Source organism: Eubalaena glacialis, chromosome 4 (genome assembly GCF_028564815.1).
Source record: "Eubalaena glacialis isolate mEubGla1 chromosome 4, mEubGla1.1.hap2.+ XY, whole genome shotgun sequence".
Classification (NCBI taxonomy): domain Eukaryota; kingdom Metazoa; phylum Chordata; class Mammalia; order Artiodactyla; family Balaenidae; genus Eubalaena; species Eubalaena glacialis.
The window spans coordinates 178,052,898-178,071,425 of NC_083719.1; the positions used below are offsets into that span (position 1 = coordinate 178,052,898).

An 18,528-nucleotide genomic window follows, 5' to 3' on the forward strand; every position below is an offset into this window, starting at 1 on the left:
TGCCAACAACACACACACTCACACTGTCCAAATGCTCAACATTTTATTTTCAAGTATAAAGGCTTTGTCACAGAAGGGGGCCAGGGTCACAGGCAGTGGGCAAGGGGTCCAGAAGCCCAGGTGGAGATGGACATGTGGACCAGCTGGCTCCCAGGTGCCATCACCAGTCCCGTGGTGCCCTGTCTGCGCCTGGGACCATCTGCTGATGCCAAGAGGCCGAGGTAGCTGTGAGAGGAGCTGGGAGTGGGGTAGAGGGCGTGGGCTCACATAACCGCACAACACTGGCACGTCTTCTGCTTAGGGCCGCTCGCCTCTTCGCCCTCAGGAGGGGCAGATGGCTCCGGCTGCCGGGCAGGCGCATAGGTGGGCACAATGTGGGCACTGGGGTTGGCCCTGGGCTCCTCCACCTGAAGCAGTGGCTGGCACTCAGCAGGCTGCTCCTGAGCTGGGGTCTCGGCCAGGAGGGGGGTGGCATCCCCAGAGGGGTCCTGGCCCTCATCAGAGGTTTGGGGCTTCACTGCTTCTGCTTCTGGGGAGGCTTCCTGCTTCTCCTGGGGCTGCTGTCCTTCTTCCTCCGGCCTTGGCTCCTCCTTGGCCCCCAGGGGGGCCACTTCCTCACTCACTTCCTCTGCCTGACATTCCTTTCCTCCTCCTGACTCTCTCTGCTCTTCTGGACTCAGATCTTCCTCGACCCCTTCAGTCTTCTCTGTCTGCAATGGCTCTTCACCTGCCATTCTCTCTGCCTTCTGTGATTCCTCATCTCCTTTTGTCTCTGCCTCTGACGGCTGCTCACCGCCCGTTCTCTGTACCTTCAGTGGTTCCTCATCTCCTTTTGTCTCTGCCTCCGACGGCTGCTCACCTCCCGTTCTCTCTACCTTCAGTGATTCCTCATCTCCTTTTGTCTCTGCCTCCGACGGCTGCTCACCTCCTGTTCTCTCTACCTTCAGAGATTCCTCATCTCCTTTTGTCTCTGCCTCCGATGGCTGCTCACCTCCCGTTCTCTCTCCCTTCAGTGATTCCTCATCTCCTTTTTCCTTTCCCTCCAATGCTTCCTCACCTCCTATTCTCTCTACCATCAGTGATTCCTCACCTTCTTTTCTTTCTGTCACCAATGGTTCTTCAATTGCCTCTAACTTTTCCTCACCTCCTTTCTGCTCTACTCCCAATGGCTCCTCGCCTCTTTCCCTCTCTGCTCTCAGAGGTCCTTCAACTTCTTTTCTTTCTGCCGACAGTGGTTCGTCACCTCCTCCCATCTCTGTCTCCACCTTTTCCTCAACTCCTCTCCTCTCCGGCTCCAAGGATTCCTCGCTTCCTTTCCTCTCCACCACCAGTGACATCTCTGCTCCTTCTGGCTCCGCGCCTGCCTTTCCCTCACTTCCTCTCTTCCCCGCTGATTCCCCTGCCCACCTCCTCTCCACCTCCCACGTTTCCTCCCCGCCTCTGCCGCCTGCCCCCGGTGGACTCTCATCCTTTCCCTCCCTTCCCAGTGCCTTTGGCCCTTCCAACCCCTCCACCACCAGCTCTTCCCACTCCTCACTGAGGGTCACTCTCTCCACCCAAATGAAGGACCCCTCCTCTCCTCCAAAGCCCCCCTGCCCATCACCATCAGGGCTGCCCCTGGGGGCACCTTCCCCTTCTCCAGAAGCTGGTCCCTCCCGGAGCCTCAGTGAGCTGGTCTGTGCAGCCTCCAGGCCTCTGCCCGCCTCCCCCGTGGCCTCTGAGTCACTGCCCTCTGTGCCTCCCACCCCTTCCCAGACTACCTCCACGATACCCCTGTCCTCCCTGACCCACGAAGGGAGCTCTGGGCGTCCGGCTTCCTGTCTGTCCCCGATGGCCTCCATGACCATCTCCTCCACCTTAGCCTCCAGCTCCGGGCCTGTGGCCCCCGCGGTACAGTCCTCCGTGGCCCTTAGCCCCTCCCACACCACCTTCACCATGCCTCCCCCTTTGGCCTCATTCACTCCCCCGTCAGATGCTGCCCCTCCCTGACTCGGCTCCTGCTCCGGAGGGGGGCTGGATCCAGGGCAGGGGCCATTGGCTTCTGAGGAGGGCCCTGCTGCCCCAGGGATCCTCCTTGGGGCTGGTGGAGCCCCGACAGCCTCGTCTCCGGACTTAGAGGGGGACTCTGGGTATGTGCCCACTGGTCCGGCTGGTATGGAGGCTCTCTTGTTTATATCAGTCTGGCCTGGAGGCGTCAGGGGAGAAGGGGAAAGGAGAGATGGGACAACAGAGTGAGATTCAGGCCCTTCCTCTTGCGACCCCCAGACCTCAAAACACCCACCTGCAGGACCTGCCTCCACGGTGGGCTGGGATAGAGGACGGTGACCCTGCAGGGATGGCAGAAACAAGGTCAGGCCAGCCCACATCTCCACTTCCAGCCTCCTGCATGCCAGTACCCCTCCCCTGCTCAAACACCATCGATGGCTCCCCATTACCTTCAGGACCAAACCCTCTATTGTACCTCAGCCTTCCTCACCTGTCTCATCTTCCTCTGCTACATTGCGCTGCACACAGTAGGTGCCCAATCAATACTGTGGCTATGCAGCCAATCCCTCTGTATTGGGGACCTACTCTGCCAGCTACTGAGGTTACTTAAGGGACACTTAAGCCTTTTGCTATTGGAACTTACATTCCAGTGGGAGGAAGCAGATAATAAACATAAAACAGAAATCTGTAATTCAGGGAGTGAGAAGGGCTATGATAGGAAAAAAAGAAAAGAAAAGAAAAGCACGATAAGGGGCTGGGGAATGCCTGGGAGGTGATGGGGTGCCTCCTTTAGGTATAAGATGCAGAAGGGCCTCTTGGAGGAGGTGACATTGAACAAAGGCCTGAAAGGTGAGAAGAGCCAGCCTTGAGTCAAGAGGTGGGAAAGGGCATTCCAGGCGGAGGGGACAGCAAATGCAAAGGCCCTGGGGCTATAGTGAGTTAGGCAAGTTCAAGGAATAGAACAGAGGGTCAGGGTGGCTGGAGTGGAGTGAGGAAGGGATCAAGGGAAAGATGAGCCCAAGGGAGGGGAGCTGAGGACAGCCCTGCAGGCCACCTATGCCAAACCCCACAGGTCTTCTATCCTACCCTCCTCTTTCCAGCCTCTAGACCTTTGCCCAGGCTGTTTTCTCTGCCTGTATTCCTGGTTCCCTTCCAGATTCAGCATAGATGTCACTGCCTCCAGGAAGCCGTCCCTGAGCCCCCAACCTCACTCAGGTGCTTCTTATGAGCTTCCCCTATATCCTGGGCTCCCCCTTCACAGACTCTTTGCACCCCATCTCCTCATCTGGACCGTGAGCTCTCTTGGGCCAGGAATCATGCCTTGCGCATCTCTAGCAGGGAATTCCCGGCTTAGACTAAAAACCCAACAAGTGCTTCCTATCCCAATTAAAGGTCTCCTCTCCCCTTTTGTCCTGAGACAGGCACCTGGGATCCAAGGTAAAGCATCAGGGAGATGTGGGGACTCTGGAAAACTCACACCTCACTGTGGCCAGGTGCAAGTGTTACTGGATCTTTGGACTTCAAGGACAACCTAGAGAGCCAGATTTTAATGTGAAGTTGTCTTGGTTTTCAAAAACCTGTATGTTGTATGGCCTGCGTTGTATCTTAATAGAGGCATTACCAAAACAAAACCCAAAACTCCAAAAGCCATGTAGATGCCCCAAATCATGAGAGCATCTCACGGTGACCCTTCTCCACCTTTGAGAGTGAATTCCATGAACACTTCCCCACATTTGCTGACTGCTTTCCTCATTCAGGTCATATTGACAACCATATATCAAAACGGTCCCTTGTGCCTGTTCCGGGTACTAAGCTATGATCTCACCGACCCTCTCTCACCTCTTCCAGGTGTGTGCTGTTGTTATGCTCATCTTAGAGATGGGGAAACTGAGGCTTGGGCAAGGAAAGCGACTTGCCCAAGACCACAGAGCAGAGGACCCAGAATCTAAACTGTGCTTGGAGAGGTCCTGCTTTGGGGTCTGCTTGCCACACCCCCTCCTCCCACCGCCTGCTCCCCTAGCTCCTCACCTGTCGGCGCCAGGTGGGCCTGCCTGCGGGCTTGTGCTGGGCACCTGTGGACGCACTTTGTAACAGCTGCAGCTGGGATTGGAGCCTGGGGAAGAGAAGGGGCTGCTGGGAGCCTGGACCCCAGGCTTATGGACCAACCCCACCCGAAGTGTCAATTGGAGTGGGCTGAGGGGCCTGGCCTAGTCAGGCTGGGGCAAAGCTGTCAGGCAGGGGCCCTACTCACGTGAACAAGCTGCCTTCCAGGTTCCGGATGCGGGCCTGAGCCTGGTCCTCAGGTGACTGGGGGTCCTGTGAGGCGGGGTCCTGGGGCCGCTCTGGCTCTTCAGCTGCCCCGTCCATTAGCCAGCGTTCCCGGAGAGACTTCCTCTGGGCATGGCAAGGGGCACATGGACTACCCCACCTCATGTAGCGCTCCCCTCTGGACGTCCCACCCTGGGCAGATTTCTTATTGCCCTACAACCACCCAGATGGGACAGACATTTCTCCCTCAGGCTGGGATATGTGCCCCAACAATGCCATGTGGGGCAGACACCCCGTTACCAACCCATAGCTTTCCCACGCTGGAAAAAAAACACCCATCAATCTCCCCAACCTTTCCAGAATGGGACAGACACCCCCAAAGGTGAAATCAATGTCCCTATTAGCCCCTCCCTACCCCAAAGCGGAACAAACACCTCCATTGTCCCCATACTCTTACCAAAGGTGGAACAAATGTCCCCGTCACAACCACCCACTCTCCCAAGCTGGGGAAGACGCCCGCCCCCAAAGCTGGAACCAATGCCCCCCGCCCCGTGTTTAGACAGAGCCTCCTTTGGTTCCCAGAACTGACTCTCACAGACACCCCCACTTCATTGCCCGGGCTAAGCAGGCGCCCCTGCCCGCCCCCAACCTTGAGCCGCTCCACACGGAGTTTCTCCTCCTCCAGCTCCCGGCGCGCGGCGCGGATCTCCTCCTGCAGCCGCCGCTTCTCCTGCGCACAGAGGACCCGGAGCTGCCCGCGGGCCGAGTGGGGCCGGGCGGGGCCGCCTTCCCCACTTCCTCCCTCCCTCCTCCGCCGGGCTCCCGGGGGCTCCCGGGGCTCCCGGGACTCCCGGGACTGCAAGCCGCGCCGGGGGCGGAACACAAGTCTGGGCCCCGGGCCGGGAGGGGTCTGCTGAAGCCCTGACTCAGCAGCGGGTGGGGGCGGGGCCGGCGGGGGCGGGGCCGGCCGCGCCCGGGATGCTGCAGAGGCCTCGCCCGCGCGGAACTGGGGTCTGTGGATGGGAGGGCCTTGGAATGGGAATCCGGGGGTGGGAGGTGTCTGAGATATGGGGTTAAGAGGAACGGGATTCAGAGAGATGGGGGTCCAGATATGAGGATCAAAGGGAGGGGGCTAGTGAGATGGGGGGTCGGAAATGGAGGTGCATTCATGGGGATCCAGCGAGACTAGGATGTAGAGAAGGGGTCCAGAGAGATGGGGGTTAGTGAGATGGGGAGTTCAGAGAGATGTGGTCCACAGAGATGGAGATTTAAATATGGGAGTTCAGAGAGATGAGGTCCAGATATGGGGGTCTGAGAGATGGGGTTCAGACATGGGGTATCTTGGAGACTGGGGTTCAAGAATGGAGCATCGGATGCTATAGATTTCGAGAGTGCGGAGTTCGCAGCTCTCCATTCTAGGGGTGTCAGTGATCAGAGGAACTGGGGAGCGGAGGGGCCTGAGGATTTAGGTGGGGCGCCCCGAGAAAGGCTGGAGCTGAGGGTGCTCCCCGCACCTTCAGAGCCCTAGGCCTGCTCCCTGTGATAGGAGGGAGGAGAGGAAAGGGCTTGGGGCAAGGCTAGGGTTGCCCAGGGCTCCAGGCTGACCGCACTGGTAGGGCTTCACTTACCGCGATGACCTCTAGCCGCTGCCGGTAGAGGGAGCTCTCTGCCATGGGCCTGCAGGGAGAGGGAGGGGGCTGCCAAAGGGGTCTCCCAGGGGCCCACACCTCAGCAGGCTCGCCTCTCGAATACCCCTCTCTGAGCCAAGATCCCTGAGCTGCTTGGAAACCAACCAAAACCCAGCACTTTCCTCTATTTCCCCTTTGCACCTGGGAGGAGTCGGGGCAGAGGGCAGGGGTTCTGTGAGGGGAAGAGAGCAGAGACCATGACAGACTGAGCTAAATCCCTTCCTAGGCTTGACAACACCTCTCTGAGCCTCAGTTTCCCCATCTGTAAAATGGACCGGGATAGCTTGACCCTCACCTTGCAGAGAGAGATGGCCTTGCAAGGAAGTATCCATGCAGGAAAAAACTTAGGACATAGTGCTCCCAAAACAGTAGCATAGTTTATTATTAATAATAATTTTAGGGAATTCCCTGGTGGTCCGGTGGTTAGGATTCCATGCTCTCACTGCCGAGGGCCCAGGTTCAATCCCTGGTCGGGGAACTAAGATCCCACAAGCCGTGTAGCACAACCAGAAAGAAAAAAAAAAAAAATTAAATAATTCCCATGACTAATAATGTTTTTGATTAATTATAATAGCCAGTCCCAGAAACTCTCGAATCCCACCAAACCCGAACATGCTCTGTGTCTCTTTCCATTTCCACACCCTTTCTGGACCTTGGCTCCTACTCAGCATCCCTTAAGCGCTGGGGGGTGAGGGGGTCTGGGGAGAAAAGTGTCCATCCCACATGGACACATGCCATTGCCATGGTAACTCTGGAGTTGCCTCCTCCACCTGCAAGCCACCATCCCTGGGGGCAAGGGTCACCAGGTCACACTGCCTAGTGCTGGACTCTGAACTGGGAGGAGGGGGAGGGGGACTCGCCGTTTAAGGTTTAACCTGAGATCACCCCCATCGTTGTCCTCCTCCAAGCACCCCAGGATCCCCAATTCCCAGCCTCCAGGGCCACCCCTAGTCCATTTGGGCTCCCCCTGGACGCTGGAGGCTGACTGGTACTGCAGGGCACTTCAGGGACAGTCATCATTACATCAGCCTATCATCAGAGACATGCATTGAGCACTGACTATGTGCAGGTGCTTCACAGGCCAATATCTAGAAGGGTATAACTGTCTGCCTGTTGGCCCTGACACTTAGCCCAGGGTGGGCACAGAGCAAGCCCTCAAACATTTATTAAGTTGAGCACTAACTAACCTCGTTGCCCAGACTCTGGCGGGGCCTCCCAGATCTTCTCTGGCCTCACCATGAAGGTATAATAGTGAGTTCACATTTAGCACTTACTATATATAGCACTCTAAGTGCTCTATGGGCCTTTCGCTAGGCTCCCACAGCCACCTCCCCCTCCCCCTCCCTGCCCTGATCTTGAGACACTGTAGTCAACTTTTTGCTGAGTTGGCATTCCAACTGAGAAGAAAATCAGCCATCCATTAGCCAGTGCACACCACGTGCCAGGCACTGTTAAATGCTTTACTCACAGTAACTTATTTAACCCTCTCCACCATCTTAGAAGGTAAGTATCAATAGTAGTACTGTCCCCATTTGACGGATGAGAATACTGAGGCTCCAAGAAGTGGCAAAAAGACTTGTCTAATGTCCCTGAGTCAGGATTGGAACTCAAGGCTCTCAGGTCCCAAATACTGGGAACACTGTGGGGAAGAGGGAAGTCTAGGCATCCTCCTCTTGATGGCCAGGAGACAAGAGATCAGTCTGGGGTGTCCCCAATTCCAGTTGGGGCAGGATGCTGAAGTCATGCTTTACAAGGTATCCCAAAGGAAGCTCAGACCTCCTGTTAATAAGTTTGCCCCTGGGGGGAAGGCTAAAGTCCCCCCTCTGCTCTCCCACCCCCAAGATGTAATCTCCCTGCCTCTTCCTTGCTGGGGGGAGGATCAGATTCCCATTGCTAGGCAACCAGGTTTGTAGTTGGTGAATAATGCAACGGGGAGCCCAAAAGAGTGAAGAACAAAATTGGGGTCCCTGGGGGGAGCCCCTTTTCCAGAACTCTTTACAAACCTCTGGAGCCCCTCCACCCTCTTACTTTAAAAAGCCCTCACACCTTGAATATTAAAATAATCTGCACATTTCGTTAGATGTTGCTTCTCTCTAACTCTACAAGAAGAACATTCACGGTGGTGGCTTTTTGCCCCACCAGGAACAGTTGGTGGTCATTTCATTAAGCAGGTGATCATTTCCATTTTGCCATTTTCTTTCCCAGTTTGGGAGCTGTTAACTTTTTCCTGTTGGATCTCAAGCATTTCCTCCCACCCTGGACACTGAGGGATGATTCTAGAGGCAAAACATAGGAGTGAGAGACCCTGACATTCCCTGCCCCTCACCCAAGTAATAGCCCCACCCCCCAGGCTGGACTTTGGGCTTGGGCCTGCCAGCGGAAAATCCCCAAAAAAGAAGGGGGTGAGGGTTCACACCTCCCACCCGACTTTCTGGGGAGGGGGGCATTGAAGAGCCTGGGGGGGTTGGCTGCCGGCCGCCCTTCACTCTCCCTGGCCCCCTTAGGAGAGGCTAGCTGGAGCTCTCACCTCCCCTGCTCCGTGGAAAGGCCACTGTCTTCCATGAGCCCCTCCCAGGCCCTGCCCACTGGCCCCCCTGACCCCAGACACTTACATGGGTGTGGCCGGAGACCACACCTGGCTTTGCAGGGCCATCTCTGCCCAGAAGCCCACGTTCTGGTCTCTGAGTCCAGGACCCACCACCCGCTTGCCGAAAGGTGCCCTGGAGGCTGTGACTTGGCTGTCGGGAGTGGGGGGGGGGCTGCAGGCGGGCACTGGGAGAGCTGGTCCAGCTGGTTTGGGCCAGGAGGCGGGAGACGCATGGGCCAGGGCGAGGGGGGCTGGGGGCTGGCGGGCAGTTCTGGGGAGGTACTATCAGCTGTCCTGATCAATTATTTACCAGCCAGTGGCCTCGTTGCTGCACTCAGCTGCCTCCTGGCAAACACACTCTCACATGTGTGGTCTAGCGGGTGGACGGGAGTTGGGAGTCCCTGACCCCCTCAGACAATGGCACCTCCACTTGCCCCCCTAGACATTTCTAGTCCAGTTGCCCACCAAGGGTCACCCACCTTTGAGTACTGTTGCACACCACACAAGGGATACTTTTACACGCTAACTGCCCTCCCTTCTTGGACCCTGGTTCTGGGGCGAGGAGGAAGGGCTGATTCAGCTAGAGGATTCTGGAGACCAGAGCCTGTGCCCCATGGGAACCAGAAGGTCTGGACTCTGGACAACTCTGGGCAACTTCCCCTAGGTTTCTAGGCTTCAGTTTCCCCTTTTGGAGAATAAGAGAATTAGATCAAACAGCCTCCAGGACCCTGGACACCCCTTAGATGTGATAACTATTGGGGGAGTGTGGTGATGGGAAAGGTCTAGAGAGCTTCCTACCCAAATCTTGAGGGTCCCTGTTCTACCCCACATCCCATTCTTAAAGGGCCAGCACTCCTTGTCTCAGCTGATTATATGTTTCATCCAACCACCCTCTTGGGGAAATCATTTCTTCTCTCCAGGCTGGTCTCCTGCAGGCCCCAGTGCTTCCCTCATCACAGCCCTGGTCACACTGTGCAATTCTGACATAAATCTCAATGAGAAGAGCCCTTGTCCTGGGCCCTTTGCTTTACTTATTTAGTTTTTAAAATTTTTAATTCATTTATTTTTATTTTTTATTTTTTGTGGCCACACTGCACTGCATGCAGGATCTTAGTTCCCAGACCAGGGATCAAACCCCCTGCATGGAAACATGGAGTCTTAACCACTCGACCGCCAGGGAAGTCCCCTGGGCCCCTTGCTTTAGAGGGCCTGCTCCCCATGGGGCAAAGGGAATGTACCCAGCTAAATCGTCCCTCCCTGCTCTAGATCCTATGCAGGGTGGCCAAGAAGTGGCCAAGGGCAGCTGTGGGCAGAGGGGTGAGGAAAGAGCATGGGCATGTGGGATGGGCTCCCTAGGTGCATGCACAAGGCTCCTCGCTGTGTAGGACAGTTGGGGATGGGAAGCAAAAGGGGCCAGACTGAGGGCTGGGGTTTTCCTGTGTCCCACATTCAAGTACAAAACTCCTAGGGATTCAAAATATTTTCAATTGAACCTGGTCTTCTAGGTCTTCTACAAGTATATTTGCCATGATAGGAATGAGGGAAATATATATATATATGCAGCACCACACAGCTTGCAGGATCTATTTCCCGACCAGGGGTTGAACCCCAGCCTCGGCAGTGAAAGGGCCGAGTCCTAACTACTGGACCGCCAGGAAATTCCCCTGAGAGAACATATTTTTAAAAATTAGTTTTTAATTGCGGTAAAATACACGCAACAAAATTTACCATTGGTGGCTTTCAGTACATTCACAGTGTTGTGTAACTTTTGCCACTATCTTGTTCCAGAACCTTTTCATCACCCCAGAAGGAAATCCTGTACCCATTAAGCGGTCACTCCCCATTCCCCCCTCCCCCCAGCCCCTGGCAACCACCGATCTGCATCTGTCTCTATAGATTTACCTATTTTGGACATTTTCTATCAATGGGATCATACAGTATGTGGCCTTTTGTGTCTGGCTTCTTTCACTGAGCATAATGTTTTCAAGGTTCATCAATATTGTAGCATGTGTCAGTGCTTCATTCCTTTCTATGGCTGAATAATAATATTCCATTGTATGGATGTATCATATTTTGTTTATCCATTCATCTGTTGATGGACATTTAGGTTGTTCCCACCTTTTGGAGGAGAGAATATATTTTATGTAATTGCTTGTAGTTTGATTTTATAACTGTTAACTATTTGGATGTGTAATATATAGGCTTCCCTTTGTACCCTTGTCCTGTGTTCCATGTTGAGGCAAGATTGTTTTGTTTATAATTGTGTCTGTCTCCCAAGCTCAACTGCAACTTCCAAGTCTGGTTTATCTCTTTGTTCCCAGCATTGGGAACATTCTTAAACAAGTGTTATGTGTCAGGCACTGTTTTAGGCATGGGGGAGTTGGGTGAGCATGACAAACAGAAAATGCTGTAATGCAGCTCACTTTCCAGCCTGGGGTGGGGGGAGACAGATAATATCCAAATAAAGGAAGAAACAGAGGTAATTGATGATAACTGCAGTATTGGGTGAGTTACAGAAAATAACAGGGATAAGGTTAAAGAAGAGCTGTGTTTGATGTAGGCTGGGTGATCAGAGACCACTTCTCTGAAGAACCAAGACCTGAATAGCAGAAGCCAACCATGTGATGAGTCATTCCAAGCAGAGGGAAAGGCAAGTGCAAAGGCCCTGGGGGTGGGAATGCAGCTGGGGGGTTTGAGGAAAGCATGAAGGCTGGGATGGAGGAGTGATCAAGGGAGATGTCAGGAGATGAGATCTGAGAAGTGGGAAGGGCCTTCTGAGCCAGGGTAGGGAATTTGGATTTTTCTTCTAAGTTTGGTGGGGAGTCACTGGAGGACAGTGAATGTCTGGGACAAGGGTGGCGAGAAGTGGACGAATTCAGAATATATTTTGGAGGCAGAGCAAACAGCAATCCAATATATGAATGGATTGGGGCAGGGGCTGAGGGAAAAAGAGAAATTGAGGCTGACTTCTACATTTTGGGCATGAAAAACAGAATGAGTGAGTTGCTATACACAGTAGAGAGGAGTAGAGTTGGCGGAAACCTAGAGTTCAGTTTCTAAAGTGTTCATTTTGGCATATCTATTAGACTAGGGACTGTTGGATATGAGTCCAAAACCCAGGGGAGAAGTCAGAGCTAGAGATATAAATTTGGGAGACATCAGCATAGAGATGGTATTTAAAGCATGAGATTGGAGTTTGTCAAGGTCTGAGTTTTGGCAGGAAAGAGATTGTATACTTAAACCAAGTAATTGATGAGAACTCAACAGAAGGAAATAATCAAGGCATAGTGCATACCCTGGGTTCGCAACAGCCAGGAGCTGTTACCACCCCATGGCCCTGGAGGGAGAGAGCTGTGTGGAGCTGCTGCCTGCTGTGGAGGGACACAGCCAACAAAGCTTGGAGGAAGGCGGCATGGGATAAACATCCTGACCTCACTCACATCTCTCCCATCAGCCAAACCCAATGGAAGCCAGAGGGGAAGGAAGCCCATTGATGCAGGTGAACCAGAAGTCTGAGAAGGGATGCCTGGGAGGTAGGAGGGAAATCAGGAGAGGATGGTGTCCTCCAAGACCAAGGAGCTAATGGAGAGGGAATCAGGGAGGAGCCAGTGATCAGGTCTGGCAAATGGAGGTCACGGAGGTCCTTGGACAGAGAAGGTTCAGTGGCATGGTGGAACCAAGAGCCCAGTAAGCATGGCTAGAAGAGGGACAGGAGGTGATAAAGTAAAGAGTCCACTGTAGAGACAACTCATTCCAGAAGTATAGTTTTCATCCTCATCACCTCCCGAGGGAGTAAGCACTATTATCCCCATTTTACAGACAAGGAAACTGAGCCTTGGAGAAGGCTGACACTTAGGTTCTGAGTGGGCGGGAACCCAGGTGGGCCTGATTCCAATTGAGTCAATAGAGTCAGAGGGAGGAAGGAGGTCAGATGGTCAGAGGGAGGAGGGTAGCAGCTTGAGATTGGGATCAAGGAGAGAGTAGAGTGGGAGGGTGGACAGAAAGGGGAGTCACCAGGGTAGGCAGAGAGTTGGGGGATTATTGGGGCTCCTGAGGCTGTGTAGCCCCGCCCCACTTTCTTTAGGTAACTATATCTTTCTTACTGGTCACCCCAAAATGGTGGGGGGTGGAGGCAGGTTTTGGAGAGAGCCCAGGGGAAGAGAGTGGAAAATGTCCCTGGGGGTAGGTCGCCTGCTCCCGGCATCGATCCTGGCCTTGAACGCCACAATCTGGCCCCAGCTGCAGGGAGCTACTTCCTCCCGCAAGCCTGGATACCTCTCTGAGCCTTCCCAGTCGCCTGGGCCCAAGGTGACCGCCTTTCAAACCTCAGCCGCTCTGCTGAGCCCTGGGCGTTCTGTGTGTGCGTCCCTCCCTCGTCCCTCAATCTGGGAGTGCACTTGGCGGTGGACGCCTCGCGGACTCTTCCTGGAGGGGGTGAGGGGAAGTGCCCTCCGGGCTTGGCGCGGGCGCTGGCTCACCGCTCGGAACCTTGCTGAACCCAGGCACTGGGAGGGAGACTGGGGCGGGCGGTGAGGCGGTTCCTGGCGCCCCCTCCAGCCCGAGCTGTGCGCTGCAGGGGTGGAAGGTGGAAGGACAGCCCAGAGGCCGTGGGCGTTGCTGCTGCGCGGGACAGGCAAGGCCCCGGAAAGATGGCTTCGGGGGACACCCCACCAGAGGACAGTTGTTCAGAGGCCCAGCCAGGTGTGCAGCTAGGGCCAAGCCTCCTGGCAATGCCGGGGACGTGAGGCCGAAAAGGTTCCAGGGTGGCGCCCCCTGAGTGAACACTGCACCCAGACTGGCGTCCCAGGTAGCGGGCTAGGTCTAGGGAAGTCCTCTTCTAAAAGGGCCAATGCCCTGAGCTGACTTGAGGCGTGCTAGTGGAAGAAATCCAGCGCCCAGCTGAGGCGCCCCCATCTCGAGGGCGGGGCCAGGGCGGAGCCCGGAGTCCTGCCTGCAGGTGCAGGGGGCGTTGCTCGGCCCTGCCCACGGGGACAGTTCTTGGAGGCCAGGGGCGGGTCAGAGAAGCGGCCGGTGCAGGCTACGCCTTGGAACCCGCGGACGGCGACTGCAGCCACAGGTGCCGCGCAGGGCAGTGTGTCCCAGCTCTGGGCATCAAAACTCCAGCGCTGGGAGCTAAGGCTTCCGAGCTGCTCCCAACCCTGGACACCGAGGCCCCCGGGCCGGAGAGCGGAGCCCTGGGGTCGTCCGAAGCTCGGGGCCCTGAGCCCCCCGGGTTAGACCGAGAAATTCCCGGGCCTGCCGCAGAGCAGGATACCGAGGTCCCCAGGCCAGGCGGCGAGGTCCCCGTGCCCTCCCCAGACCAGGGCACGGAGACCCCCGAGCAAGAGAGCGAAGTCCTCGGGCCATCAGCGGGGCAGGAGGCAGAGCGCCCTGGACCGACCGCAGCTGAGAGCTTTGAGAGTCCTGGGCGAGGCAGCGACGACGCTGAACCGTGTGAAGCGCGAGGCGCGGGGCTCTTGGAGCAGTGTCCCTCTCAAGGTCCGGAAACTTCCTCTGAGTCAAACTCGGAATCCCCCCAGCTGCGTTTTCTACTGCGCTCCGAGACCCCACAACAGCCCCCAGAGGAGCCGCTCATGGAGACGCCCATCGAGCGCGAAATCCGCCGCAGCTGCGAACGCGAGGAGAGCCTGCGCCGGAGCCGGGGCCTGAGCCCAGGTCGCGCGGGCCGCGAACTCGTCGAACTGCGTGTGCGGCCGGTGCTCACCCTGCCGGGCCCCGGCTCCGCGCTCCCGCGCGCCTTGGAGCGCGCTCGGGCGGGCGCGCAGATGCAGCGAGACATCGAGCGGGAGGCCCATCGGCAGGCGGCGCTAGCGCGCCCCGAGGTCGCAAAGCAGCGCGCCCGGCAGCCGCCTCAGCCGCTGGGCGAGCTCAAGCGCTTCTTCGAGGCTGCTGGCGGGTGCGGCTCCTCGCCGGCGGCGGAGGGCAGCGCGGACCCGCAGGGGCTGCCTGAGCCCGGAGGCCGGCCACGTTCAGTCGTGCAGAGCCGGTGCCCGGTGCTGGCCCGCGCCCCGCCGCCCATCGCACCATCGCTGCTGGAGCAGGAGGTGCGCGAGGTGAATGAGCGCGAGCGGGAACTGCAGCGCCAGCGCCTCAGCGTCTACGGCACCGCCGAGTTCAAGGAGCCCGCGCCCAGCCTAACTGGTAAGCCACTGGCGCCCCTACGCTGGGAATTCCCAGGGCTCCAGCCGCTCTCACCGACTGCCCAACTCCAGTGGCCCTCTGATCCTCAGGGTCCCCCTTCCTGGCTCCCAGACTCCTCGGGCCCCTCTCAACTTACCCCTTCTGGGCTGCCCATCCCTATGCTCCACACCCCCGCCCCCCGTCGGACTCCCAGATCCACCCCCCTAGGCTCGTGGTGGGGGAAGGGAGGAGGATTCCAGATGTCTTTGTCAGGTTCCAGGGAACCCTCCCTGGGTTCTGGCACACCTGGATCCTCCCTCTGAATTTTCGGGTTCCTACCTCCCCACCCTGGGTTTGTTTGCCTCCCTCCTCCCTCGGGTTCCTCCCTCCTCCCTCATGATGGAGGCCTCCATGGGGAGGAGGGGGGTGAACGCCTGTGTGTGTTTAAGGGGCGCGGCCGCTCTCCTTCGTCCTGGCCGCCTCCAGCTGGTGAGAGGAGGGGCAATCTCGTCTGAGCGCCCCTTCCCCCGCAGCGAGCAGGGGCGACGGAAAGCTGGCGGTGATCTGGCCTCCCCGCAGAAAGGCTTCGGAGAACGGTCTGGAGCAGGTGGGAACCCCTTTCCCCTCCTGCCTCAGGCGTTTGTCGCTGCCCCCCACCCCAACCCTCTGCGTGCGAGAACGCTGGGCTGGGGAAAGGACCCCCTGGGAAGTCACTCTGCGCTAGGACCCAAAGTCCCGGACGTGGCCCAGGGGTGTCGAGGAGGCGGTGGTCCTGGGGCCCAAACTGCCCCACCCGGCGCCTGGGTGTCCCCACTCGCGGTGCGCGGGCCCCCGAGGCATGCCTTCGGTCTGGCCCCTCTTTCCAGGAGGAGCGGAAGCCTTGAGGTTCGAGCCGGCTGGGGTCCCCGGACGAAGGTAACATGCCCGTCAGAGGACCCAGGCAGGGGCGCCCAGGAGTGCCCTCCGGATCGGCGGAAGGCCTGGAGAGGGGCTACAGGTCTGAGCCAGGAAAGACGCAATCGATCAGCCCCTCCTCGAACCTGACTTTGCGAAATTGACCAGAATCTTCTATAAAACTGTTAGTCCCAATTGGGAAACACCCCCATCAACAACCCCGCCAGTAAAACTGCCCCGCTCTTCTCCACCTAACTGCAAACGGAACTATCCTCTCCTTCCGGCCTTGACTGTTAGATAGGGGTCACCTCCTCGGCAGTCCCCACTCCCCAATAAAGCCCCTTCTTTCTGGGCAGTGCAGGCTGTTTTCTTCTGGGTCCTCTTCGTCTGCGGTGGGGTGGGGCGGGAGCGCGGCGAGAGGAGCTAGGCTTGAGAAAGTCGCCGGAGGCGCCGGGTGGAATGCAGAATGTCCCCTATCTCCCTGTTCCAGGGCCGCATATCTCCCCCTGCCCGGCCGGGGTCCTAGTGCCCCCTGGCGACGCGGGCGCGAACTGCGGCGTTGGGACAAACGAACTCATGCCCACCCTTTCCAGATTTCGTCAACATTTATTGGTGCCAAACGACATGCCCGCGCAGGGTGCTGGCTAGACAGAGGTGATAAGAGGTTGTTCCCGCCCTGGGGACATAAACAATGGCTACAAAAAAAAAAAAGGAGTGGTATTGGTTCAAGCTCCTTAGTAGGGCATGCAAGGCCATTTATAATCTGCCTAGCAGTTGCAAACCTCACATGCCTACAGACCTTAGGCAGATATTAAGAGAGAGACAGGGTGTGCTGTAAAACAAATGCCTCATTTCAACAGGCAGGTAGGTGTTCTTCCGTATCACCAGTGCTATGAGTGAGTGAGCTTAGTGATGTCAAGCTTCTGCTTTCCAAAAGCAACTGGAGGGAATTCCCTGGTGGTCCAGTGGTTAAGATTCTGTGCTTTCACTGCCCAAGGCCTGCGTTCAATCCCTGGTCTGGGAACCAAGATCCCACAAGCCCCATGGTGCAGCCAAAAAAATAAAAAACAAAAAACAAACAAACAAACAAAACCCCAAAGCAACTGGAAACCCAGCCTTTAAAAGAGAAATCTACCAAACTTTAATTGTGACTATTTAGAAAACTTTAATTGGTGGGGGGCAGGAGGGGACAGCAAGGAACACCTGTTTGCAGTAGGGTTTATGGCTGTCAATTGGCAAGCCCTCCTTAATTTCCCTCTGTCCCAAGACAAGGGGTCCAAGGCTCCCCTGGATGGGTTTCAACATAAGCTGTAAGACTGCATCTGTGCAGTATATCCTGCGGTTTTAGTGTATCAGCTTCTTAGAGGTGCGCTGAGACCCAGAAAAGACTTTTAGAATCATTGTTTAAACTCCTGGATTTGTCCAATTCTGTATGCCCTGGGTCTAGCTCACACAGCATTGCACCCCAACAGTAGCTCAGCCCAAGGACCCACCCCTGACCCCATCATCAGCACACTGAACACATGATTGACCGTGACTCTGGGAGGTACGGAGAGAAAAGCAGGAAAGAGCCAGCACTGCCAAAGTGGAAAATGGAAATGCCAAGAACCTGTTCTTAATCCCTGGCAGGGGAGCTAAGAATTAAGTATGTAGAGTTGACAGAACTGCTTAAGTGTAGACCTGGGTTCTCGAACTTTCTTGCATATTAAAATTACCTGAGGCACCCTTATGCCAAATAAATCAGAATCTGATAGAGGCCTTGGCATCAGTAAAGCTCCCCAGGTGCTTCTAACATGGAGCCAAGTTTGAGAGCCATGAGGTCGATGTAGGCTAGCATTTCTCAAAGTGTGGTATCTGGACGAGCAACGTCAGCATCACTTGGGAACTTGTAAGAAACACACATTCTTGGCCTCCATCCCAGACTTAATGACCAAACCCTCCACATGATTCTAAAGTTAGAGAATCATGGGTGTAGACGGGACCCAAGAAATTAAACCAGTTTCCTTCCTCTCCCAGTGTTGTCACCACCCACCAGAAATCTAGTTTTAAGTGGCTTGTGGATTTGTCTTAAGGGAGATAGATTAAATCTGCATGTCGCTAGTCCAAATTGAGATGTGCTGGAAGTGTAAAATACACAAAAGATTTTAAAAACCTAGTACAAAAAAAGAGGGATATCTCATTAATAATTTCTTACATTGATTATACGTTGGAATAATATCTTGGATATATGAAGTTAAATAAAAATATCACTAAAATTCTGACCTCTTTATTTTTCTAATGTGGCTACTAGAAAATTTGAAATTACATATGTGACTCGCATTTGTGGCTCATTTTAAATTTCTACTGGACTGGGCTAAACAGTGGGGGGGGGCCTCAAATCCGTGTCAGGGAACTTCAGAACCCCTTTGGACCCGTTCAGACCTGGGTGGTGGACTAAAAAATCCTTGATGCAGTCAGAAACTGTCACCAGAAGCCTCCAATCCCACCCCGAATGAACAAGGGTTTTGGTCCAATCCTGATTTATTTCACCTCTCACGTTCATTTTTGTCATTTGTAAACTGGGATAATCATAATACTTATGATAATACTATGTACCAGGGACTATTAGGTAAGCGAGTGTTTTGCTCCATGAAGCAGGGCTCCAAGTCTCTCCTCCCACTCTGAAAATGCTAGGGGGAACCAAAAGGTGACCCTTAGTTTAAAGGGGGGTAGCTCGCAGCTGAGTGACAGCCGGGTCAGCAAGGACACCCCTCCCCTCGCAAGTGACCAGTTGCTATCAGAAGAACCCAGCTCAGGTCCAGGCTCCGCCACTTGGTCGCCGTAGCTCTTGGCAGGCGAGTTCACCACTCAACCCGTGTCTTCTCTCCAGTCCAAGGTTGGGGTGAGGCTTAGCGACCCTAAGTTGGATTGCCTCCCGGCTCTCCCACCCAGCCCGCGCCCCGGACACCCAGGGGGTACAGCGAC

The 18,528-nt window shown here is 55.6% G+C and overlaps 2 protein-coding genes across 4 annotated transcripts; one reads left to right on the forward strand and one right to left on the reverse strand.

Annotated features, from left to right (window-relative positions):
* Positions 1-26: 26 nt before the first annotated feature.
* PALM3 (paralemmin 3) lies at positions 27-8,737 on the reverse strand. Its single transcript, XM_061188743.1, has 7 exons — positions 8,555-8,737; positions 5,883-5,931; positions 4,904-4,984; positions 4,238-4,380; positions 4,015-4,099; positions 2,282-2,327; positions 27-2,185 (listed from the first exon to the last, which is right to left on the reverse strand). Exons 1-7 carry the CDS (start codon positions 8,593-8,595, stop codon positions 264-266), a joined length of 2,367 nt encoding a protein of 788 aa, XP_061044726.1. The 5' UTR covers positions 8,596-8,737; the 3' UTR covers positions 27-263.
* Positions 8,738-13,590: 4,853 nt separating this feature from the next.
* Positions 13,591-15,919, forward strand: MISP3 (MISP family member 3). Of its 3 annotated transcripts, XM_061188745.1 has the most exons (3): positions 13,591-14,691; positions 15,204-15,277; positions 15,537-15,919. In XM_061188745.1, exons 1-3 carry the CDS (start codon positions 14,124-14,126, stop codon positions 15,552-15,554), a joined length of 660 nt encoding a protein of 219 aa, XP_061044728.1. In that variant the 5' UTR covers positions 13,591-14,123; the 3' UTR covers positions 15,555-15,919. The 3 variants fall into 3 exon arrangements, with proteins under 3 accessions (XP_061044728.1, XP_061044727.1, XP_061044729.1); XM_061188744.1 differs by lacking the exon at positions 15,537-15,919 and having other exon boundaries at positions 15,204-15,528; XM_061188746.1 differs by lacking the exons at positions 15,204-15,277; positions 15,537-15,919 and adding an exon at positions 15,120-15,185.
* Positions 15,920-18,528: the final 2,609 nt, after the last annotated feature.